Source organism: Pseudophryne corroboree, chromosome 9 (genome assembly GCF_028390025.1).
Source record: "Pseudophryne corroboree isolate aPseCor3 chromosome 9, aPseCor3.hap2, whole genome shotgun sequence".
Lineage (NCBI taxonomy): Eukaryota > Metazoa > Chordata > Amphibia > Anura > Myobatrachidae > Pseudophryne > Pseudophryne corroboree.
In genome coordinates this window covers 445,874,182-445,895,562 of record NC_086452.1, presented here as the reverse complement: position 1 = coordinate 445,895,562, position 21,381 = coordinate 445,874,182, and the positions used below count along the sequence as shown (strand labels likewise).

General features: G+C 50.0%; 1 protein-coding gene across 1 annotated transcript in view; it reads right to left on the bottom strand.

Moving 5' to 3' along the window:
• The window catches only part of LOC134958494 (solute carrier family 26 member 6-like), a 78,989-nt gene that overhangs the window by 36,581 nt on the left and 21,027 nt on the right, over positions 1 to 21,381 (bottom strand). The window contains exon 13 of the mRNA XM_063941155.1: positions 17,521 to 17,590. Coding sequence (XP_063797225.1) covers positions 17,521 to 17,590 — 70 coding nt within the window. The remainder of the gene's footprint in view (positions 1 to 17,520; positions 17,591 to 21,381) is intronic.

The following is a 21,381-nucleotide window of genomic DNA, read 5'->3' as shown; positions in this document are numbered from 1 at the left end:
GGATGCCAGCCTTCGAGGCTGGGGGGCAGTCACACAGGGAAGAAACTTCCAAGGACTATGGTCAAGTCAGGAGACTTCCCTGCACATAAATATTCTGGAACTAAGGGCCATTTACAATGCCCTAAGTCAGGCAAAACCCCTGCTTCAAAACCAGCCGGTACTGATCCAGTCAGACAACATCACGGCGGTCGCCCATGTAAACCGACAGGGCGGCACGAGAAGCAGGACGGCGATGGCAGAAGCCACAAGGATTCTCCGATGGGCGGAAAATCACGTGTTAGCACTGTCAGCAGTGTTCATTCCGGGAGTGGACAACTGGGAAGCAGACTTCCTCAGCAGGCACGACCTCCACCCGGGAGAGTGGGGACTTCATCCAGAAGTCTTCCAACTGATTGTAAACCGTTGGGAAAGGCCACAGGTGGACATGATGGCGTCCCGCCTAAACAAAAAGCTAGAAAAGTATTGCGCCAGGTCAAGAGACCTGCAGGCGATAGCTGTGGACGCTCTAGTGACACCGTGGGTGTACCGGTCGGTTTATGTGTTCCCTCCTCTTCCTCTCATACCAAAGGTACTGAGGATAATACGGAGAAGAGGAGTAAGAACTATACTCATTGTTCCGGATTGGCCAAGAAGAGCTTGGTACCCGGAACTTCAAGAAATGATCTCAGAGGACCCATGGCCTCTACCGCTCAGACAAGACCTGCTACAGCAGGGGCCCTGTCTGTTCCAAGACTTACCGCAGCTGCGTTTGACGGCATGGCGGTTGAACACCGGATCCTGAAGGAAAAGGGCATTCCGGAGGAAGTCATTCCTACGCTGATTAAAGCTAGGAAAGAAGTAACCGCAAACCATTATCACCGCATATGGCGAAAATATGTTGCGTGGTGTGAGGCCAGGAAGGCCCCAACGGAGGAATTTCAGCTGGGCCGTTTCCTGCACTTCCTACAGTCAGGGGTGACTATGGGCCTTAAATTGGGTTCCATTAAGGTCCAGATTTCGGCTCTATCGATTTTCTTCCAGAGAGAACTGGCTTCACTACCTGAAGTTCAAACTTTTGTTAAGGGAGTGCTGCATATTCAGCCCCCTTTTGTGCCTCCAGTGGCACCTTGGGATCTCAACGTGGTGTTGGATTTCCTGAAGTCACATTGGTTTGAGCCACTCAAAACCGTGGATTTGAAATATCTCACGTGGAAAGTGGTCATGTTGTTGGCCTTGGCTTCGGCCAGGCGTGTATCAGAATTGGCGGCTTTGTCATGTAAAAGCCCTTATCTGATTTTCCATATGGATAGGGCAGAATTGAGGACTCGTCCCCAGTTTCTCCCTAAAGTGGTATCAGCTTTTCATCTGAACCAACCTATCGTGGTGCCTGCGGCTACAAAAGACTTGGAGGCTTCCAAGTTGTTGGACGTAGTCAGGGCCCTGAAAATCTATGTTTCCAGGACAGCTGGAGTCAGAAAGACTGACTCGCTCTTTATCCTGTATGCGCCCAATAAGTTGGGTGCACCTGCTTCAAAGCAGACTATTGCTCGCTGGATCTGTAGTACGATTCAGCTTGCACATTCTGCGGCTGGACTGCCGCATCCTAAATCAGTAAAAGCCCATTCCACGAGGAAGGTGGGCTCTTCTTGGGCGGCTGCCCGAGGGGTCTCGGCTCTTCAACTTTGCCGAGCAGCTACTTGGTCGGGGTCAAACACGTTTGCTAAATTCTACAAGTTTGACACCCTGGCTGAGGAGGACCTAGAGTTTGCTCATTCGGTGCTGCAGAGTCATCCGCACTCTCCTGCCCGTTTGGGAGCTTTGGTATAATCCCCATGGTCCTTACGGAGTCCCAGCATCCACTTAGGACGTCAGAGAAAATAAGAATTTACTCACCGGTAATTCTATTTCTCGTAGTCCGTAGTGGATGCTGGGCGCCCATCCCAAGTGCGGATTGTCTGCAATACTTGTACATAGTTATTGCTTAACTAAAGGGTTATTGTTGAGCCATCTGTTGAGAGGCTCAGTTGTTATCATGCTGTTAACTGGGTATTGTATCACGAGTTATACGGTGTGATTGGTGTGGCTGGTATGAGTCTTACCCGGGATTCAAAATCCTTCCTTATTGTGTACGCTCTTCCGGGCACAGTGTCCTAATTGAAGTCTGGAGAAGGGTCATAGTGGGAGGAGCCAGTGCACACCAGTTAGACCTAAAGCTTTCTTTATAGTTGTGCCCAGTCTCCTGCGGAGCCGCTATTCCCCATGGTCCTTACGGAGTCCCAGCATCCACTACGGACTACGAGAAATAGAATTACCGGTGAGTAAATTCTTATTTTTGCTACATTTTAAAATGTTTCTGGTTTAAAAAGTTTACACTGATACAGTGTCCGTTCTGGCAACACGCTGCCTTTGGGTTAATAGTAGCTATCTTCAAATTGATTTCCCCAACATATGTGATAATTCTTTGACGCTGTAATGGTTAGCATTACTGCCTCACAGCACTGATACAGTAGGTTCCATTCCCACCATGGGGGCCATTCCGAGTTGATCGCTAGCTGGCGTTGTTCGCTGCGTAGCGTTTAGTGAAAAAAACGGCTAATCTGCACATGCATATGCACCGCAATGCGCACGCGTGTCGTATGGGTACGAAGTCCATTGTGGTTTTGCACTGGTTCTAGCGATGAATCCAATCGCACAGCCGAACGCAAGGAGATTGATAGAAGAGGGCGTTTCTGGGTGTCAACTGACCATTTTCTGGGAGTGTTTGGAAAAACGCAGGTGTAGCCGGGCGTTTGCTGGGCGGGTATCTGATGTCATTACCGTGTCACTCGTCGCAGCAATCATCGCACAGGATAAGTAACTACAGGGCTGGTCTTGTTTTGCACAAAATGTGTTTGCAGGTGCTCTGCTGCACTGGCGTTCGCACTCCTGCAAAGCGAAAATACACTCCCCCATCGGCGGCGACTATGCGTTTGCACGGCTGCTAAAAACTGCTAGCGAGCGGTCAACTCGGAATGACCCCCCAATGCACTAACTGTGTGGAGTTTGCATATTCTCCACGTGCTGGCGTGGGTTCCCTCCGGGTACTCCGGTTTCCTCCCACACTCCAAAAATATACTGGTAGGATAATTGGCTTCCAACAAAAATTAACCCTAGAGTGAATGGGCGTGCATGTACATGTGGTAAATGATTTTTTTCCATTTTGCCCTATACTTCACCATCCACGAAGACTACGGTTGGAATTAGTAACCTTGCCCGAAGTTCGCTCGCCATGCGAGGAGACGTGGTACACTAATGGGGCTTGTTTGCGGCAGAAAAGTGACCAAACACCCAAAAAAAAAAAAATGGTGTCTACCTTTTTTGTGTCTACCATTTCCATGTCGACTTTTTCTACTGCCTACATTTTGACCCTATGTCGACCTTTTGACCCTGTCTACCTAATGCATGCCTGCCATTAGTAGAAGACCTATTGCATTTCGAGTTGATCGCTAGCTGCACTTGTTCGCAGCGCAGCGATCAGGCTAAAAAATGGCAGTTCTGCGCATGCGTAGCAATGCGAACGCACGACATACGAGTACAACGACCGATGTAGTTTAACACAGGGTCTAGCGATGCATTTCAGTCGCACTGGCTGCCGCAGAGTGATTGACATGAAGGGGGCGTTTCTGGGTGGCAACTGACCGTTTTCAGGGAGTGTTCGGAAAAACGCAGGCGTGCCAGGGAAAACGCAGGCGTGGCTGGCCGAATGCAGGGCGTGTTTGTGACGTCAAATCCGGAACAGAATGGTCTGAAATGATCGCAACTGCTGAGTAGGTTTTGAGCTACTCTGAAACTGCACAAAATAAATTTGTAGCAATAGAACCGTTCGCACTTCTGCTAAGCTAAAATACACTCCCAGTGGGCGGCGGCATAGCGTTTGCACGGCTGCTAAAAACTGCTAGCGAGCGATCAACTCGGAATGAGGGCCATTGACTGTAGACCTTTTTAGTGTAGCTCTAATAATCCACACCATTTGCACGAGGAAGTCCATTTACCTGCTGTAATATTTAATCTGTCTCAAGAAAGCATTGTTTCTTGCATTAAGGATTTAAATGTTTTAATTTGAAAAATTTTTTTTTAGATATTTATATATATTTTTTTTATCTAAGTGGAAATGATAGCCCAGATCTGGCCAAGCAAGTTCTCCCACTCACACATCTGCAAACCATTCCGCTATTTTTTATCTGTAAATAGTGCTGATGTTGTTGTTTTTACAGTATTTTATGAGGACATTAAAATAAGAATTTACTTACCGATAATTCTATTTCTCGTAGTCCGTAGTGGATGCTGGGAACTCCGTAAGGACCATGGGGAATAGCGGCTCCGCAGGAGACTGGGCACATCTAAAGAAAGCTTTAGGACTATCTGGTGTGCACTGGCTCCTCCCCCTATGACCCTCCTCCAAGCCTCAGTTAGGATACTGTGCCCGGACGAGCGTACACAATAAGGAAGGATTTTGAATCCCGGGTAAGACTCATACCAGCCACACCAATCACACCGTACAACTTGTGATATGAAACCCAGTTAACAGCATGATAACAGAGGAGCCTCTGAATAGATGGCTCACAACAAGAACCCGATTAGTTAACTAGAGATGAGCGCCTGAAATTTTTCGGGTTTTGTGTTTTGGTTTTGGGTTCGGTTCCGCGGCCGTGTTTTGGGTTCGAACGCGTTTTGGCAAAACCTCACCGAATTATTTTTGTCGGATTCGGGTGTGTTTTGGATTCGGGTGTTTTTTTCAAAAAACCCTAAAAAACAGCTTAAATCATAGAATTTGGGGGTAATTTTGATCCCAAAGTATTATTAACCTCAAAAAACATAATTTACACTCATTTTCAGCCTATTCTGAACACATCACACCTCACAATATTATTTTTAGTCCTAAAATTTGCACCGAGGTCGCTGTGTGAGTAAGATAAGCGACCCTAGTGGCCGACACAAACACCGGGCCCATCTAGGAGTGGCACTGCAGTGTCACGCAGGATGTCCCTTCCAAAAAACCCTCCCCAAACAGCACATGACGCAAAGAAAAAAAGAGGCGCAATGAGGTAGCTGTGTGAGTAAGATTAGCGACCCTAGTGGCCGACACAAACACCGGGCCCATCTAGGAGTGGCACTGCAGTGTCACGCAGGATGTCCCTTCCAAAAAACCCTCCCCAAACAGCACATGACGCAAAGAAAAAAAGAGGCGCAATGAGGTAGCTGACTGTGTGAGAAAGATAAGCGACCCTAGTGGCCGACACAAACACCGGGCCCATCTAGGAGTGGCACTGCAGTGTCACGCAGGATGGCCCTTCCAAAAAACCCTCCCCAAACAGCACATGACGCAAAGAAAAAAAGAGGCGCAATGAGGTAGCTGACTGTGTGAGTAAGATTAGCGACCCTAGTGGCCGACACAAACACCGGGCACATCTAGGAGTGGCACTGCAGTGTCACGCAGGATGTCCCTTCCAAAAAACCCTCCCCAAACAGCACATGACGCAAAGAAAAAAAGAGGCGCAATGAGGTAGCTGTGTGAGTAAGATTAGCGACCCTAGTGGCCGACACAAACACCGGGCCCATCTAGGAGTGGCACTGCAGTGTCACGCAGGATGTCCCTTCCAAAAAACCCTCCCCAATCAGCACATGATGCAAAGAAAAAGAAAAGAAAAAAGAGGTGCAAGATGGAATTATCCTTGGGCCCTCCCACCCACCCTTATGTTGTATAAACAAAACAGGACATGCACTTTTTAACCAACCCATCATTTCAGTGACAGGGTCTGCCACACGACTGTGACTGATATGACGGGTTGGTTTGGACCCCCCCCAAAAAAGAAGCAATTAATCTCTCCTTGCACAAACTGGCTCTACAGAGGCAAGATGTCCACCTCATCTTCACCCTCCGATATATCACCGTGTACATCCCCCTCCTCACAGATTATCAATTCGTCCCCACTGGAATCCACCATCTCAGCTCCCTGTGTACTTTGTGGAGGCAATTGCTGCTGGTCAATGTCTCCGCGGAGGAATTGATTATAATTCATTTTAATGAACATCATCTTCTCCACATTTTCTGGATGTAACCTCGTACGCCGATTGCTGACAAGGTGAGCGGCGGCACTAAACACTCTTTCGGAGTACACACTTGTGGGAGGGCAACTTAGGTAGAATAAAGCCAGTTTGTGCAAGGGCCTCCAAATTGCCTCTTTTTCCTGCCAGTATAAGTACGGACTGTGTGACGTGCCTACTTGGATGCGGTCACTCATATAATCCTCCACCATTCTATCAATGTTGAGAGAATCATATGCAGTGACAGTAGACGACATGTCCGTAATCGTTGTCAGGTCCTTCAGTCCGGACCAGATGTCAGCATCAGCAGTCGCTCCAGACTGCCCTGCATCACCGCCAGCGGGTGGGCTCGGAATTCTGAGCCTTTTCCTCGCACCCCCAGTTGCGGGAGAATGTGAAGGAGGAGATGTTGACAGGTCGCGTTCCGCTTGACTTGACAATTTTGTCACCAGCAGGTCTTTCAACCCCAGCAGACCTGTGTCTGCCGGAAAGAGAGATCCAAGGTAGGCTTTAAATCTAGGATCGAGCACGGTGGCCAAAATGTAGTGCTCTGATTTCAACAGATTGACCACCCGTGAATCCTTGTTAAGAGAATTAAGGGCTGCATCCACAAGTCCCACATGCCTAGCGGAATCGCTCCGTGTTAGCTCCTTCTTCAATGCCTCCAGCTTCTTCTGCAAAAGCCTGATGAGGGGAATGACCTGACTCAGGCTGGCAGTGTCTGAACTGACTTCACGTGTGGCAAGTTCAAAGGGCATCAGAACCTTGCACAACGTTGAAATCATTCTCCACTGCACTTGAGACAGGTGCATTCCACCTACTATATCGTGCTCAATTGTATAGGCTTGAATGGCCTTTTGCTGCTCCTCCAACCTCTGAAGCATATAGAGGGTTGAATTCCACCTCGTTACCACTTCTTGCTTCAGATGATGGCAGGGCAGGTTCAGTAGTTTTTGGTGGTGCTCCAGTTTTCTGTACGTGGTGCCTGTACGCCGAAAGTGTCCCGCAATTCTTCTGGCCACCGACAGCATCTCTTGCACGCCCCTGTCGTTTTTTAAAAAATTCTGCACCACCAAATTCAAGGTATGTGCAAAACATGGGACGTGCTGGAATTGGCCCAGATTTAATGCACACACAATATTGCTGGCGTTGTCCGATGCCACAAATCCACAGGAGAGTCCAATTGGGGTAAGCCATTCCGCGATGATCTTCCTCAGTTGCCGTAAGAGGTTTTCAGCTGTGTGCGTATTCTGGAAAGCGGTGATACAAAGCGTAGCCTGCCTAGGAAAGAGTTGGCGTTTGCGAGATGCTGCTACTGGTGCCGCCGCTGCTGTTCTTGCGGCGGGAGTCCATACATCTACCCAGTGGGCTGTCACAGTCATATAGTCCTGACCCTGCCCTGCTCCACTTGTCCACATGTCCGTGGTTAAGTGGACATTGGGTACAGCTGCATTTTTTAGGACACTGGTGACTCTTTTTCTGAGGTCTGTGTACATTTTCGGTATCGCCTGCCTAGAGAAATGGAACCTAGATGGTATTTGGTACCGGGGACACAGTACCTCCAACAAGTCTCTAGTTGGCTCTGCAGTAATGATGGATACCGGAACCACGTTTCTCACCACCCAGGATGCCAAGGCCTCAGTTATCCGCTTTGCAGTAGGATGACTGCTGTGATATTTCATCTTCCTCGCAAAGGACTGTTGAACAGTCAATTGCTTACTGGAAGTAGTACAAGTGGGCTTACGACTTCCCCTCTGGGATGACCATCGACTCCCAGCGGCAACAACAGCAGCGCCAGCAGCAGTAGGCGTTACACGCAAGGATGCATCGGAGGAATCCCAGGCAGGAGAGGACTCGTCAGACTTGCCAGTGACATGGCCTGCAGGACTATTGGCATTCCTGGGGAAGGAGGAAATTGACACTGAGGGAGTTGGTGGGGTGGTTTGCGTGAGCTTGGTTACAAGAGGAAGGGATTTACTGGTCAGTGGACTGCTTCCGCTGTCACCCAAAGTTTTTGAACTTGTCACTGACTTATTATGAATGCGCTGCAGGTGACGTATAAGGGAGGATGTTCCGAGGTGGTTAACGTCCTTACCCCTACTTATTACAGCTTGACAAAGGGAACACACGGCTTGACACCTGTTGTCCGCATTTCTGGTGAAATACCTCCACACCGAAGAGCTGATTTTTTTGGTATTTTCACCTGGCATGTCAACGGCCATATTCCTCCCACGGACAACAGGTGTCTCCCCGGGTGCCTGACTTAAACAAACCACCTCACCATCAGAATCCTCCTGGTCAATTTCCTCCCCAGCGCCAGCAACACCCATATCCTCCTCATCCTGGTGTACTTCAACACTGACATCTTCAATCTGACTATCAGGAACTGGACTGCGGGTGCTCCTTCCAGCACTTGCAGGGGGCGTGCAAATGGTGGAAGGCGCATGCTCTTCACCTCCTGTGTTGGGAAGGTCAGGCATCGCAACCGACACAATTGGACTCTCCTTGTGGATTTGGGATTTCGAAGAACGCACAGTTCTTTGCGGTGCTTTTGCCAGCTTGAGTCTTTTCAGTTTTCTAGCGAGAGGCTGAGTGCTTCCATCCTCATGTGAAGCTGAACCACTAGCCATGAACATAGGCCAGGGCCTCAGCCGTTCCTTGCCACTCCGTGTGGTAAATGGCATATTGGCAAGTTTACGCTTCTCCTCCGACAATTTTATTTTAGGTTTTGGAGTCCTTTTTTTTCTGATATTTGGTGTTTTGGATTTGACATGCTCTGTACTATGACATTGGGCATCGGCCTTGGCAGACGACGTTGCTGGCATTTCATCGTCTCGGCCATGACTAGTGGCAGCAGCTTCAGCACGAGGTGGAAGTGGATCTTGATCTTTCCCTAATTTTGGAACCTCAACTTTTTTGTTCTCCATATTTTATAGGCAGAACTAAAAGGCACCTCAGGTAAACAATGGAGATGGATGGATTGGATACTAGTATTGGATACCTGCCGACTGCCGACACAGAGGTAGCCACAGCCGTGAACTACCGCACTGTACACTGGTTGATAAAGAGATAGTAGTATACTCGTAACAACTAGTATGACACTATGACGACGGTATAAAGAATGAAAAAAAAACCACGGTTAGGTGGTATATATTATAATAATAATACAATTATGGATGGACGGACTGCCTGCCGACTGCCGACACAGAGGTAGCCACAGCCGTGAACTACCGCACTGTACACTGGTTGATAAAGAGATAGTAGTATACTCGTAACAACTAGTATGACACTATGACGGTATAAAGAATGAAAAAAAAACCACGGTTAGGTGGTATATATTATAATAATAATACAATTATGGATGGACGGACTGCCTGCCGACTGCCGACACAGAGGTAGCCACAGCCGTGAACTACCGCACTGTACACTGGTTGATAAAGAGATAGTAGTATACTCGTAACAACTAGTATGACACTATGACGACGGTATAAAGAATGAAAAAAAAACCACGGTTAGGTGGTATATATTATAATAATAATACAATTATGGATGGACGGACTGCCTGCCGACTGCCGACACAGAGGTAGCCACAGCCGTGAACTACCGCACTGTACACTGGTTGATAAAGAGATAGTAGTATACTCGTAACAACTAGTATGACACTATGACGGTATAAAGAATGAAAAAAAAACCACGGTTAGGTGGTATATATTATAATAATAATACAATTATGGATGGACGGACTGCCTGCCGACTGCCGACACAGAGGTAGCCACAGCCGTGAACTACCGCACTGTACACTGGTTGATAAAGAGATAGTAGTATACTCGTAACAACTAGTATGACACTATGACGGTATAAAGAATGAAAAAAAAACCACGGTTAGGTGGTATATATTATAATAATAATACAATTATGGATGGACGGACTGCCTGCCGACTGCCGACACAGAGGTAGCCACAGCCGTGAACTACCGCACTGTACACTGGTTGATAAAGAGATAGTAGTATACTCGTAACAACTAGTATGACACTATGACGGTATAAAGAATGAAAAAAAAACCACGGTTAGGTGGTATATATTATAATAATAATACAATTATGGATGGACGGACTGCCTGCCGACTGCCGACACAGAGGTAGCCACAGCCGTGAACTACCGCACTGTACACTGGTTGATAAAGAGATAGTAGTATACTCGTAACAACTAGTATGACACTATGACGGTATAAAGAATGAAAAAAAAACCACGGTTAGGTGGTATATATTATAATAATAATACAATTATGGATGGACGGACTGCCTGCCGACTGCCGACACAGAGGTAGCCACAGCCGTGAACTACCGCACTGTACACTGGTTGATAAAGAGATAGTAGTATACTCGTAACAACTAGTATGACACTATGACGGTATAAAGAATGAAAAAAAAACCACGGTTAGGTGGTATATATTATAATAATAATACAATTATGGATGGACGGACTGCCTGCCGACTGCCGACACAGAGGTAGCCACAGCCGTGAACTACCGCACTGTACACTGGTTGATAAAGAGATAGTAGTATACTCGTAACAACTAGTATGACACTATGACGACGGTATAAAGAAAGAAAAAAAAATACCACGGTTAGGTGGTATATATTATAATAATAATACAATTATGGATGGACGGACTGCCTGCCGACTGCCGACACAGAGGTAGCCACAGCCGTGAACTACCGCACTGTACACTGGTTGATAAAGAGATAGTAGTATACTCGTAACAACTAGTATGACACTATGACGGTATAAAGAATGAAAAAAAAACCACGGTTAGGTGGTATATATTATAATAATAATACAATTATGGATGGACGGACTGCCTGCCGACTGCCGACACAGAGGTAGCCACAGCCGTGAACTACCGCACTGTACACTGGTTGATAAAGAGATAGTAGTATACTCGTAACAACTAGTATGACACTATGACGGTATAAAGAATGAAAAAAAAACCACGGTTAGGTGGTATATATTATAATAATAATACAATTATGCATGGACGGACTGCCTGCCGACTGCCGACACAGAGGTAGCCACAGCCGTGAACTACCGCACTGTACACTGGTTGATAAAGAGATAGTAGTATACTCGTAACAACTAGTATGACACTATGACGGTATAAAGAATGAAAAAAAAACCACGGTTAGGTGGTATATATTATAATAATAATACAATTATGGATGGACGGACTGCCTGCCGACTGCCGACACAGAGGTAGCCACAGCCGTGAACTACCGCACTGTACACTGGTTGATAAAGAGATAGTAGTATACTCGTAACAACTAGTATGACACTATGACGACGGTATAAAGAAAGAAAAAAAAATACCACGGTTAGGTGGTATATATTGTAATACAATTATGGATGGACGGACTGCCTGCCGAGTTCCGACTGCCGACACAGAGGTAGCCACAGCCGTGAACTACCGCACTGTACTGTGTCTGCTGCTAATATAGACTGGTTGATAAAGAGATAGTATACAATACATACAACAATATACTACTATACTGGTGGTCAGGCACTGGTCACCACTAGTCACACTGGCAGTGGCACTCCTGCAGCAAAAGTGTGCACTGTTTAATTTTAAATTAATATAATATTATGTACTCCTGGGGGCTCCTGCTATAACAACCTGCAGTGCTCCCCAGTCTCCCCCACAATTATTATAAGCTTTGCCTTTTATACATTGATGTGCAGCACACTGGGCTGAGCTGAGTGCACACAGACTGAGTCACACTGTGTGACTGGCTGCTGCTGTGTATCGTTTTTTTTCAGGCAGAGAACGGATATAGCAGAGAACGGATATATTAAAATAAATAAAAGTTAACTAACAACAACTGCACTGGTCACTGTGGTAAACTCTGTCTGACTCTGCACAATCTCTCTCTCTCTTCTAATCTAATTTCTAATGGAGAGGACGCCAGCCACGTCCTCTCCCTATCAATCTCAATGCACGTGTGAAAATGGCGGCGACGCGCGGCTCCTTATATAGAATCCGAGTCTCGCGAGAATCCGACAGCGTCATGATGACGTTCGGGCGCGCTCGGGTTAACCGAGCAAGGCGGGAGGATCCGAGTCTGCTCGGACCCGTGAAAAAAACATGAAGTTCGTGCGGGTTCGGTTTCAGAGAAACCGAACCCGCTCATCTCTATAGTTAACAATAACTATGTACAAGTATTGCAGACAATCCGCACTTGGGATGGGCGCCCAGCATCCACTACGGACTACGAGAAATAGAATTATCGGTAAGTAAATTCTTATTTTCTCTGACGTCCTAGTGGATGCTGGGAACTCCGTAAGGACCATGGGGATTATACCAAAGCTCCCAAACGGGCGGGAGAGTGCGGATGACTCTGCAGCACCGAATGAGAGAACTCCAGGTCCTCCTCAGCCAGGGTATCAAATTCGTAGAATTTTGCAAACGTGTTTGCCCCTGACCAAGTAGCTGCTCGGCAAAGTTGTAAAGCCGAGACCCCTCGGGCAGCCGCCCAAGATGAGCCCACCGTCCTTGTGGAATGGGCTTTTATTGATTTAGGCTGCGGTAATCCTACCGCAGAATGCGCCAGCTGAATAGTGCTACAAATCCAGCGCGCAATAGACTGCTTAGAAGCAGGAGCACCCAGCTTGTTGGGTGCCATCAGGATAAACAGCGAGTCAAAATTTACAGGGCTCTGACTACGTCCAGCAACTTGGAATCCTCCAAGTCCCCAGTAGCCGCAGGCACCACAATAGGTTGGTTCAAGTGAAAACCTGAGACCACCTTCGGGAGAAACTGAGGACGAGTCCTCAACTCTGCCCTATCCATACAGAAAATCAGATAAGGCCTTTTACATGACAAAGCCGCCAATTCTGACACACGCCTGGCCAAGGCCAACAGCATGACCACTTTCCACGCGAGATACTTTAGCTCCATGGTTTTAAGTGGCTCAACCAATGCGACATTAGGAAATCCAACACCACGTTGAGATCCAAAAAGTGCCACAGGAGGCACAAAAGGAGGCTGAATATGTAGTACTCCTTTAACCAAAGTCTGAACTTCAGGCAGTGAAGCCAGTTCTTTCTGGAAGAAAATCGACAGAGCCGAAATCTGGACCTTGATGGACCCCAATTTGAGGCCCAAACGTCACCCCTGCTTGCAGGAAGTGCAGGAATCGACATAGTTGAAATTCCTCCGTCGGGGCCTTCATGGCCTCCCACCAAGCAACAAATTTTCGCCAAACGCGGCGATAATGTCTTGCGGTGACATCCTTCCTGGCTATGATCAGGGTAGGGATGACTTCCTTCAGAATACCCTTTTCCTTTAGGATCCGGTGTTCTACCGCCATGCCGTCAAACGCAGCCGCGGTAAGTCTTGGAACAGACAGGGTCCCTGCTGCAGCAGGTCTTGTCTGAGCGGCAGAGGCCAAGGGTCCTCTGCCAGCATCTCTTGAAGTTCCGGGTACCAAGCTCTTCATGGCCAAACCGGAACCCCGAGTATGGTTTTCACTCCTCGCCTTCTTATTATTCTCAGTACCTCGGGTATGAGAGGTAGAGGAGGAGACACATAAACCGACTGGTACACCCACGGTGTCACTAGAGCGTCCCCAGCGATCGCCTGAGGGTCCCTTGACCTGGCGCAATATCTTTTCAACTTCTTGTTGAGGCGGGACGCCATCATGTCCACCCGTGGTCATTCCCAACGGTTTACCCGCATTTGGAAAACTTCTGGATGAAGTCCCCATTCTCCTGGGTGTAGGTCGCCCATCGGAGAATCCTTGTGGCTTCTGCCATCGCCATCCTGCTTCTTGTGCCGCCCTGTCTGTGTACATGGGCGACCGCCGTGATGTCGTCTGATTGGATCAGTACCGGCTGGTTCTGAAGCAGGGGCCTTGCTTGTCTTAGGGCATTGTAAATGGCCCTTAGCTGCAGAATATTTATGTGAAGCGAAATCTCCTTGGAAATTTCTTCCCTGTGTGACTGCACCCCAGCCCCGAAGGCTGGCATCCGTGGTCACCAGGACCCAGTCCTGTATTCCGAATCTGCGGCCCACTAGTAGATGAGCCCTCTGCAGCCACCACAGCAGCGACACCCTGTTTCTTGCTGACAGGGTTATCCGCTGTTGTATCTGTACATGGGACCCGGACCATTAGTCCCACAGGTCCCACTGGAACGTCCTTGCGTGGAGTCTTCCGAATGGAATTATGCTTCGTACGAAGCTACCATTTTTCCCAGGACTCGTGTGCATTGATGTACCGACATCTGTCCTGGTTTTAGGATGTCTCTGACTAGAGATGACAACTCCTCGGCTTTTTCCACTGGAAGAAACACTCTTTTCTGGTCTGCGTTCAGAAACATTCCCAGGAACAGAAGACGTGTCGTCGGGACCAGCTGTGACTTTGGAATATTGAGAATCCAGTCGTGCTGTTGTAGCACTTCCCGAGAGAGTGCTACCCCCACTGCCAACTGTTCTTTGGACCTCGCCTTTATCAGGAGATCGTCCAAGTACGGGATAATAAAAACTTCCTTCTTGCGAAGGAGTATCATCACTTCGGCCATTACCTAGGTAAAGACCTTCGGTGCCGTGGACAACTCCAACGGCCGCGTCTGGAACTGATAGTGACAGTCCTGTACCACATATCTGAGGTACTCCTGGTGAGGGGGGGGGAATGGGGACATGCAGGTACGCATCCTTGATGTCCAGGGAGACCCTGTAATCCCCCTCGTCCAGGCTCGTAATAAGCGCCCTGAGCGATTCCATCTTGAACTTGAATCTTCTGATATAAAAGTTCAAGTATTTTAATTTCAAGATGGGTCTCACCGAACCGTTGCGGTACCACAACCACTGTGGAATAGTAACCCTTCCTTGCTGAAGGAGGGGCACCTTGACAATCACTTGTTGTGCTTATAGTGTTGAATATCCACCAACACCGTCTCCCTGGCAGAGGGAGGTGCCGGTAAGGCAGATTTTAGGAAACGGCGGGGGGAAGAACGTCTCGAACTCCAGCCTGTACCCCTGAGATACTACTTGAAGGACCCAGGGATCCATGTGAGAGAGCCCACTGTCCGCTGAAATATCTGAGACGGGCCCCCACCGTACCCGGGTCCACCTGAGCAGCCCCAGCACCATGCTGTGGACCTACCGGACGCAGGGAGGACTTCTGCTCTTGGGAACTAGCTGTGTGTTGCAGCTTTTTTCCTCTACCTTTGCCTCTCGGCAGAAAGGATGAGCCTCTAGCCCACTTGTTTTTCTGGGGCCGAAAGGACTGTACTTGATGATACGGTGCTTTCTTTTGTTGTGGGGTAGCCTGTGGCAAAAAAATTAATTTCCCAGCAGTAGCTGTGGAAACGAGGTCTGAAAAACTATCCCCAAACAGTTTTACCCCCTTATAGGGCAACTTCCATGTGCCGATTCGAGTCGGCATCGCCTGACCATTGCCAAGTCCATAACCCCCGTCTGGCGGCAATGGACCTAGCGCTTATTTTTGATGCCAGCCGGCAAATATCCCTCTGTGCATCACGCATGTATAAGACCACGTCTTTTATATGCTCTATTTTCAGCAAAATATTGTCCCTATCCATAGTTATTTTCCGACAGGGAATCTGACCACGCAGCGGGAGCACTGCCCATCCATGCCGAAGCAACGGCTGGTCGCAATATAATGCCCTAGTGTGTGACCATATCTTATAGGGTAACCTCCTGCTTTCTATCAGCAGGTTCCTTCAGGGCGGCCGTACCCGAAGACGGTAGTGCCACCTTTTCTGATAAGCGTGTAAGCGCTGTATCTACCCTATGGGGTGTTTCCCCGCGTGACCTATCCTCTGGTGGGAAAGGGTACGCTGCCAATAACCGTTGTAGAAATTATCAATTTCTTACCGGGGGAAGACCACTCTTCCTCACACACCTAATTTAATTTCTCAGATGCAGGAAAAACTACTAATAGTTTTCTCTCACCAAACACAATACCCTTTTATGTGGTACCTGGGGTATAATCATAAATGTGTAATACATTTTTCATTGTCTCAATCCTGTAACGGGTGGACCTATTTGGAGGGTACACCAGTCTCATCGATGTCGACACTGGAGTCAGTATCCGTGTCGACATCTGTGTCTGTTATCTGAGGTAGCGGGCGATTTTAGAGCCCCCCATGACATTTGAGACGCTGGAACAGGCACAAGCTGAGTAGCCGGCTGTTCCGTGTCGTCTGCCTTTTATGTAAGGAGTTGACACTTTCACGTAATCCTTCCATAAGTTCAACCACACCGGTGTCGACCCCGCAGGGGGTGACAACATATTTACAGGCATTCGCTCCGCCTCCACCTCATTATCCTCCACATACCTGTCGACACAGCCGTACCGACACACAGCACACACACAGGGAATGCTCTGATAGAGGACAGGACCCCACAAAGCCCTTTGGGGAGACAGAGGGAGAGTATGCCAGCACACACCAGGGCGCTATATATCACAGGGATAGCACCTATAAAAAAGTGTTTTCCCTTATAGCTGCATATATGTTGTATACTGCGCCTAAATTGTGCCCCCCCCCCTCTCTTTTTAACCCTTTCTGTAGTGTATTAACTGCAGGGGAGAGCCAGGGAGCTTCCCTCCAACGGAGCTGTGAGGGAAAAATGGCGCCAGTGTGCTGAGGAGATAGGCTCCGCCCCTTTTTTGCTGACTTTTCTCCCGCATTTTTATGGAATCTGGCAGGGGTTAATATACATCCATATAGCCCTGGGGGTTATATGTGATGTATTTTTGCCAGCCAAGGTGTTTATATTGCTGCTCAGGGCGCCCCCCCCCCCCCCCCCAGCGCCCTGCACCCTCAGTGACCGGAGTGTGTGGTGTGCATGAGGAGCAATGGCGCACAGCTGCAGTGCTGTGCGCTACCTTGGTGAAGACTGATGTCTTCTGCCGCCGATTTTCCGGACCTCTTCTTGCTTCTGGCTCTGTAAGGGGGCCGGCGGCGCGGCTCTGGGACCGGACTCCGAGGCTGGGCCTGTGTTCGGTCCCTCTGGAGCTAATGGTGTCCAGTAGCCTAAGAAGCCCAAGCTGGCTGCAAGCAGGCAGGTTCGCTTCTTCTCCCCTTAGTCCCTCGATGCAGTGAGCCTGTTGCCAGCAGGTCTCACTGAAAATAAAAAACCTAAAACTAACTTTTTCTAAGAAGCTCAGGAGAGCTCCTAGATTGCACCCTGCTCGGTCGGGCACAAAAATCTAACTGAGGCTTGGAGGAGGGTCATAGGGGGAGGAGCCAGTGCACACCAGATAGTCCTAAAGCTTTCTTTAGATGTGCCCAGTCTCCTGCGGAGCCGCTATTCCCCATGGTCCTTACGGAGTTCCCAGCATCCACTAGGACGTCAGAGAAATAAAAATAAAAAAAAGGAAAGAAAACAATTGGGTTGTGATGATAAAAAGGCCCATATATTTTTAGATTTCTTACCTGCTGACACCTTGACACGTCCCTGTAAACACCCATGTCATAAACTTGACCCAGGATTGCGTAATTAGATCTGAAATGACAAAAGAGTCAGCTGTTCATTCTGTGCGGCTTTGGGGCTTATTCACACATTTGCGCAAATATGTGTAACCAAGATCTCTGAATTCTAATATTATGTGGGATTTATATCTGGTTACTGTTATCATTCAGGGTGCTGGGGGAAACAATGTCTCTTTTTCTCACATCTATATAATGCCTGTGATAGAAAGCAGACAATCGTGTGTTTCACAAGGGAACCCAAACCAGGCCACAAAGCAGAATGCATTATGTGCCATTCAGGGCTGCCATCAGGGGGGACTGCACGGACTGGACAGAGAGGGGCAGTAGTGAATTTCCCATTAGGCACGTGAGGCACGTACCTAGGGGCGGCACTTGTTTGGGGGCGGCACTTGATGCTTGTGTTGGTACTGTCAGCCCAAAAAGTACCAGTAACTGCAAAATATTTCCACTGTATTGTACCATATGCCATCTTGAATGGATTGTAAATGGGTTGGACATACACATACCTCCCCTGTAAGCTGTCCTACTTAGTAAATATGTATATACTAGGTGCTTCATCGCGCCCTACGGGCGCTCTTCACACCGTCGCAAGGGGCTACGCCCCCTTAACCCTTGCATGCCTTTCTGGGGTTCAATATTTGTATTATATAAAGTATTACCTGCATTCCTTTGTTAGTGGTTAAATATTGCACAATGAAAGGGCGTGCGATGGTGAAGGAGGCGCAGCCCCTTGCGACGGCATGAACAGCACCTGCAAGGCACGATGTACAGAATGTAGCGGGTGCGGGGGGGACTGCGATGGTGTCTGTAGATGCTGCAGGTGGAGGGGGGGCAGAAGTGGGGGTGGGGCCCGGATGGGGAAGAGTCGGGAGGTGCTGCGGGTGGGGGAGGGGCAGAGGAGTGGAGGATGCAGATTGGGGAGGGGTCCGGAGGCACTGCAGGTGGGGGAGGGGCAGGGGTGCCATGGGTGGGAGAGGGGCAGGTGTGGGGATGTTGTGGATGGGTGAAGGGTTCCGGAGGTGCTGTGGGATGGGAAGGGGCGGGAGTGCCGGGGGTGGGGTAGGGGTCCGCAGGCGCCATGGGTAGGGGAGAGGCAGGTACGGGTGGTGCGGCGCATAGGGAAGGAGGTCCGGAGGTGCTGCTGGTGGTGGAGGGGCAGGTGCGGTGGTGCCATTGGTGGGGGATGGGTGGGTGAGGGGGGATCGCGGATGGAGGAGGGTGTCTGCAGATGCTGCGGGTGGAGGGGGGCAGGTGTGGGGGGAGACATATAAAGGGGGTGGATGGTGGAGGGGGCCTGGAGGTGCTGTGGGTGGTGAAGGGGCGGAGGAGTGGGAGCCGCGGGTGGTGTAGGGGGTCTGGAGGCACAGCGTGTGGGGGAGGGGTGGAGTGCCGCATGTGGTGGAGGGGAAGGTGCGGAGGTGTGGTGCATTGGGGAGAGGTCTGGAGGCGCTGCGGGTACTGTACCTACCAAAAAGGTAGTTGGAGAGTATGCAGTAACAGGGCCAGGACAGGGGTGACGGGGTCAGAACAGGGTTGACGGGGCCAGGACAGGGGTGACAGGGTCAGAAAATGGGTGACGGGGCCAGGACAGGGGCGACGGGGCCAGGACAGAAATGACAGGGACAGGATAGGGGTGACAGGCCAGGGTAGGGGTGGCAGGAACAGGACAGGGGTGACAGGGCCAGTATAGGGTTGACAGGGCAAGCACAGGGGTAACAGGGCCAGCATAAGGGTAACAGGGCCAGCATAAGGGTGACAGGGCCAGCATAAGGGTGAAAGGGCCAGGATAAGGGTGAAAGGGCCAGGATAAGGGTGAAAGGGCCAGGATAAGGGTGGCAGGGCAAGGCCAGGGGTGACAGGGACATGACAGAACACAGGGCACGGGAGAGATTGGTATTAGGGACAAAACAGTGGTGACAGACAGATGTGTCTTACCGGAGTCACTGCTGCTAGCTGCTGCTGTTCCACTCCAACCTGTTGGGATCTGCTGCTGGTGGAGACTTGGCATGGCTGACTCTCTAAGGCTGGAGTCCTGCTTCCTCTGCCCGTCCGCATCCCTCCCCCCCTCCTCAGTCACACACCGCAGACCTCGCGCAGCTGCCGGGCACTGTGGTAAGGGGAGACTGGGAGTGACTGGTTAGCCCCCAGGAGATGCTGGAGGGAGGAGGGGGTCGGAGCCTGCAAGCAGCTCGGACTTCTGCAGCGTTACCCGCCGGCTAAAGTGTGTGAAGGAGCTGGGCGCACCCCACTGTGGGTGGCAGCGCTGCAGCTAGCGGTGGGGTTGCCGGGGCTGGAGATAACAGAGCAGTACGGAACCTGCACAGCGGCAGGTGCCCCACAAAACTGCAGCTAAGAAGCGTGGAGTGTGCCAGAAAGTGACGCTCCCCCGCGCCAGAGAGGGGGGGGGTCAAGCACACAGTGAGCCGGTGCCCGTCTGTCTGTACGGCATACCCCCTCACACACCCCCATACCTCCCAAATGTCCCGATTTTCGCGGGACAGTCCCATTTTTTTGGGTCTGTCCCGCTGTCCCACCCGCGGGTCGCAGTGTCCCGCGGTAACGGGGGGGGTCAGTTGGAAAGCTCCTGTACTCGCTGTTCTGCTTAGCAGAGCAGCGGTGAATAGTGGAAACAGAGGGAGAGGGGGCATCAGGGGGTATGGATTAAGGGGGGGGTTCCAGCAGCAGAGCCGGATTAAGGGGGGGGGGGGCAGGGGGTACGTACTGTTGGCCCCACAGTTTTAGGGGGCCCCCCGGCTCGAGTAGCTCTGTCCCAGCTCAGAAGCTCCCCCGTCCTGCCAGCAACAACGGCAGCATTGTGCTACTGTCAGCACACGCTGCTGCGTATTGGCAGGTCTGTGGTGTTGCAGGGAGGCAGCAGTCTCCCTGCTTTCTTCTGCATGTGCGGGTGTGTAGAGGGGAGCGACCACCCCCTCTGGATTTACCCCTAGCTGAGGGGCCAAAATTCCATTTAAGAAAAAAAAATCCCGGAATTTGCGTAAGGGGGCGTGGCCTCACGGGCCGCGATTAGGCCACGCCCCCAACCCACAGCAGGCACAGCAATGAGATAGGGCTCCCCTGTCACAAGTGCCCTGGGCCCCCCGGACTCATAATCAGCCCCTGGGGGCATGCCAGCAGCTCACAGAGCGCTGGGCATGCCCCCTCATTGACGAAAACGGGGGCCCTCCCATGAAGCCACGCCCCCTTTTCGCCGAGTGTGTGTCCCTCCTTCTGCCTGAAGAAAGCTCCTGAAGAAAGCTGGGAGGTATGGACCCCTGCCTGTGCCATGCCCATACTATCTGCTTCTGCTCCTAGTCTCCTATAGATTTGGCCAGATCTGTGACTCATTTGACTAACTCCGCCCAGTGTTGTGACTCCGCCCAGCGTTAGCAAATGAATCACAAAGTCACAGATCTGGGCTATTATATAGGAGATAATTAAAAGAAAAGAAAATCATAGTTAGTGGATTTTTAATTATTCTATGAAATTGGCTATCACCAAATGAGGTCTTATAATAACCAATCAATAAAAATAATAAAATTATGCAGGTGGGAGGGGGTGGCGGCCGTTACTGTTGTGCCTAGGGACACCCTGACCCCTAAATCCGCCCCTGGAGAGGAGTCACCTAAATGTAGGGCTGCCCCCTCACCTAACTGTAGGGTTGCATCTTGTAGGAGGGGGAATACTGCTACCTGTGCCCGGAGAGGAGGGGCGGAGATAGCCAGTCAGCCGGGTCCTGGCACCTGCGCAATGAATCGCAGCTCGGTCTGCCAGTCCCTGTGGGAGAAAACACCTCCTCCTGGGACT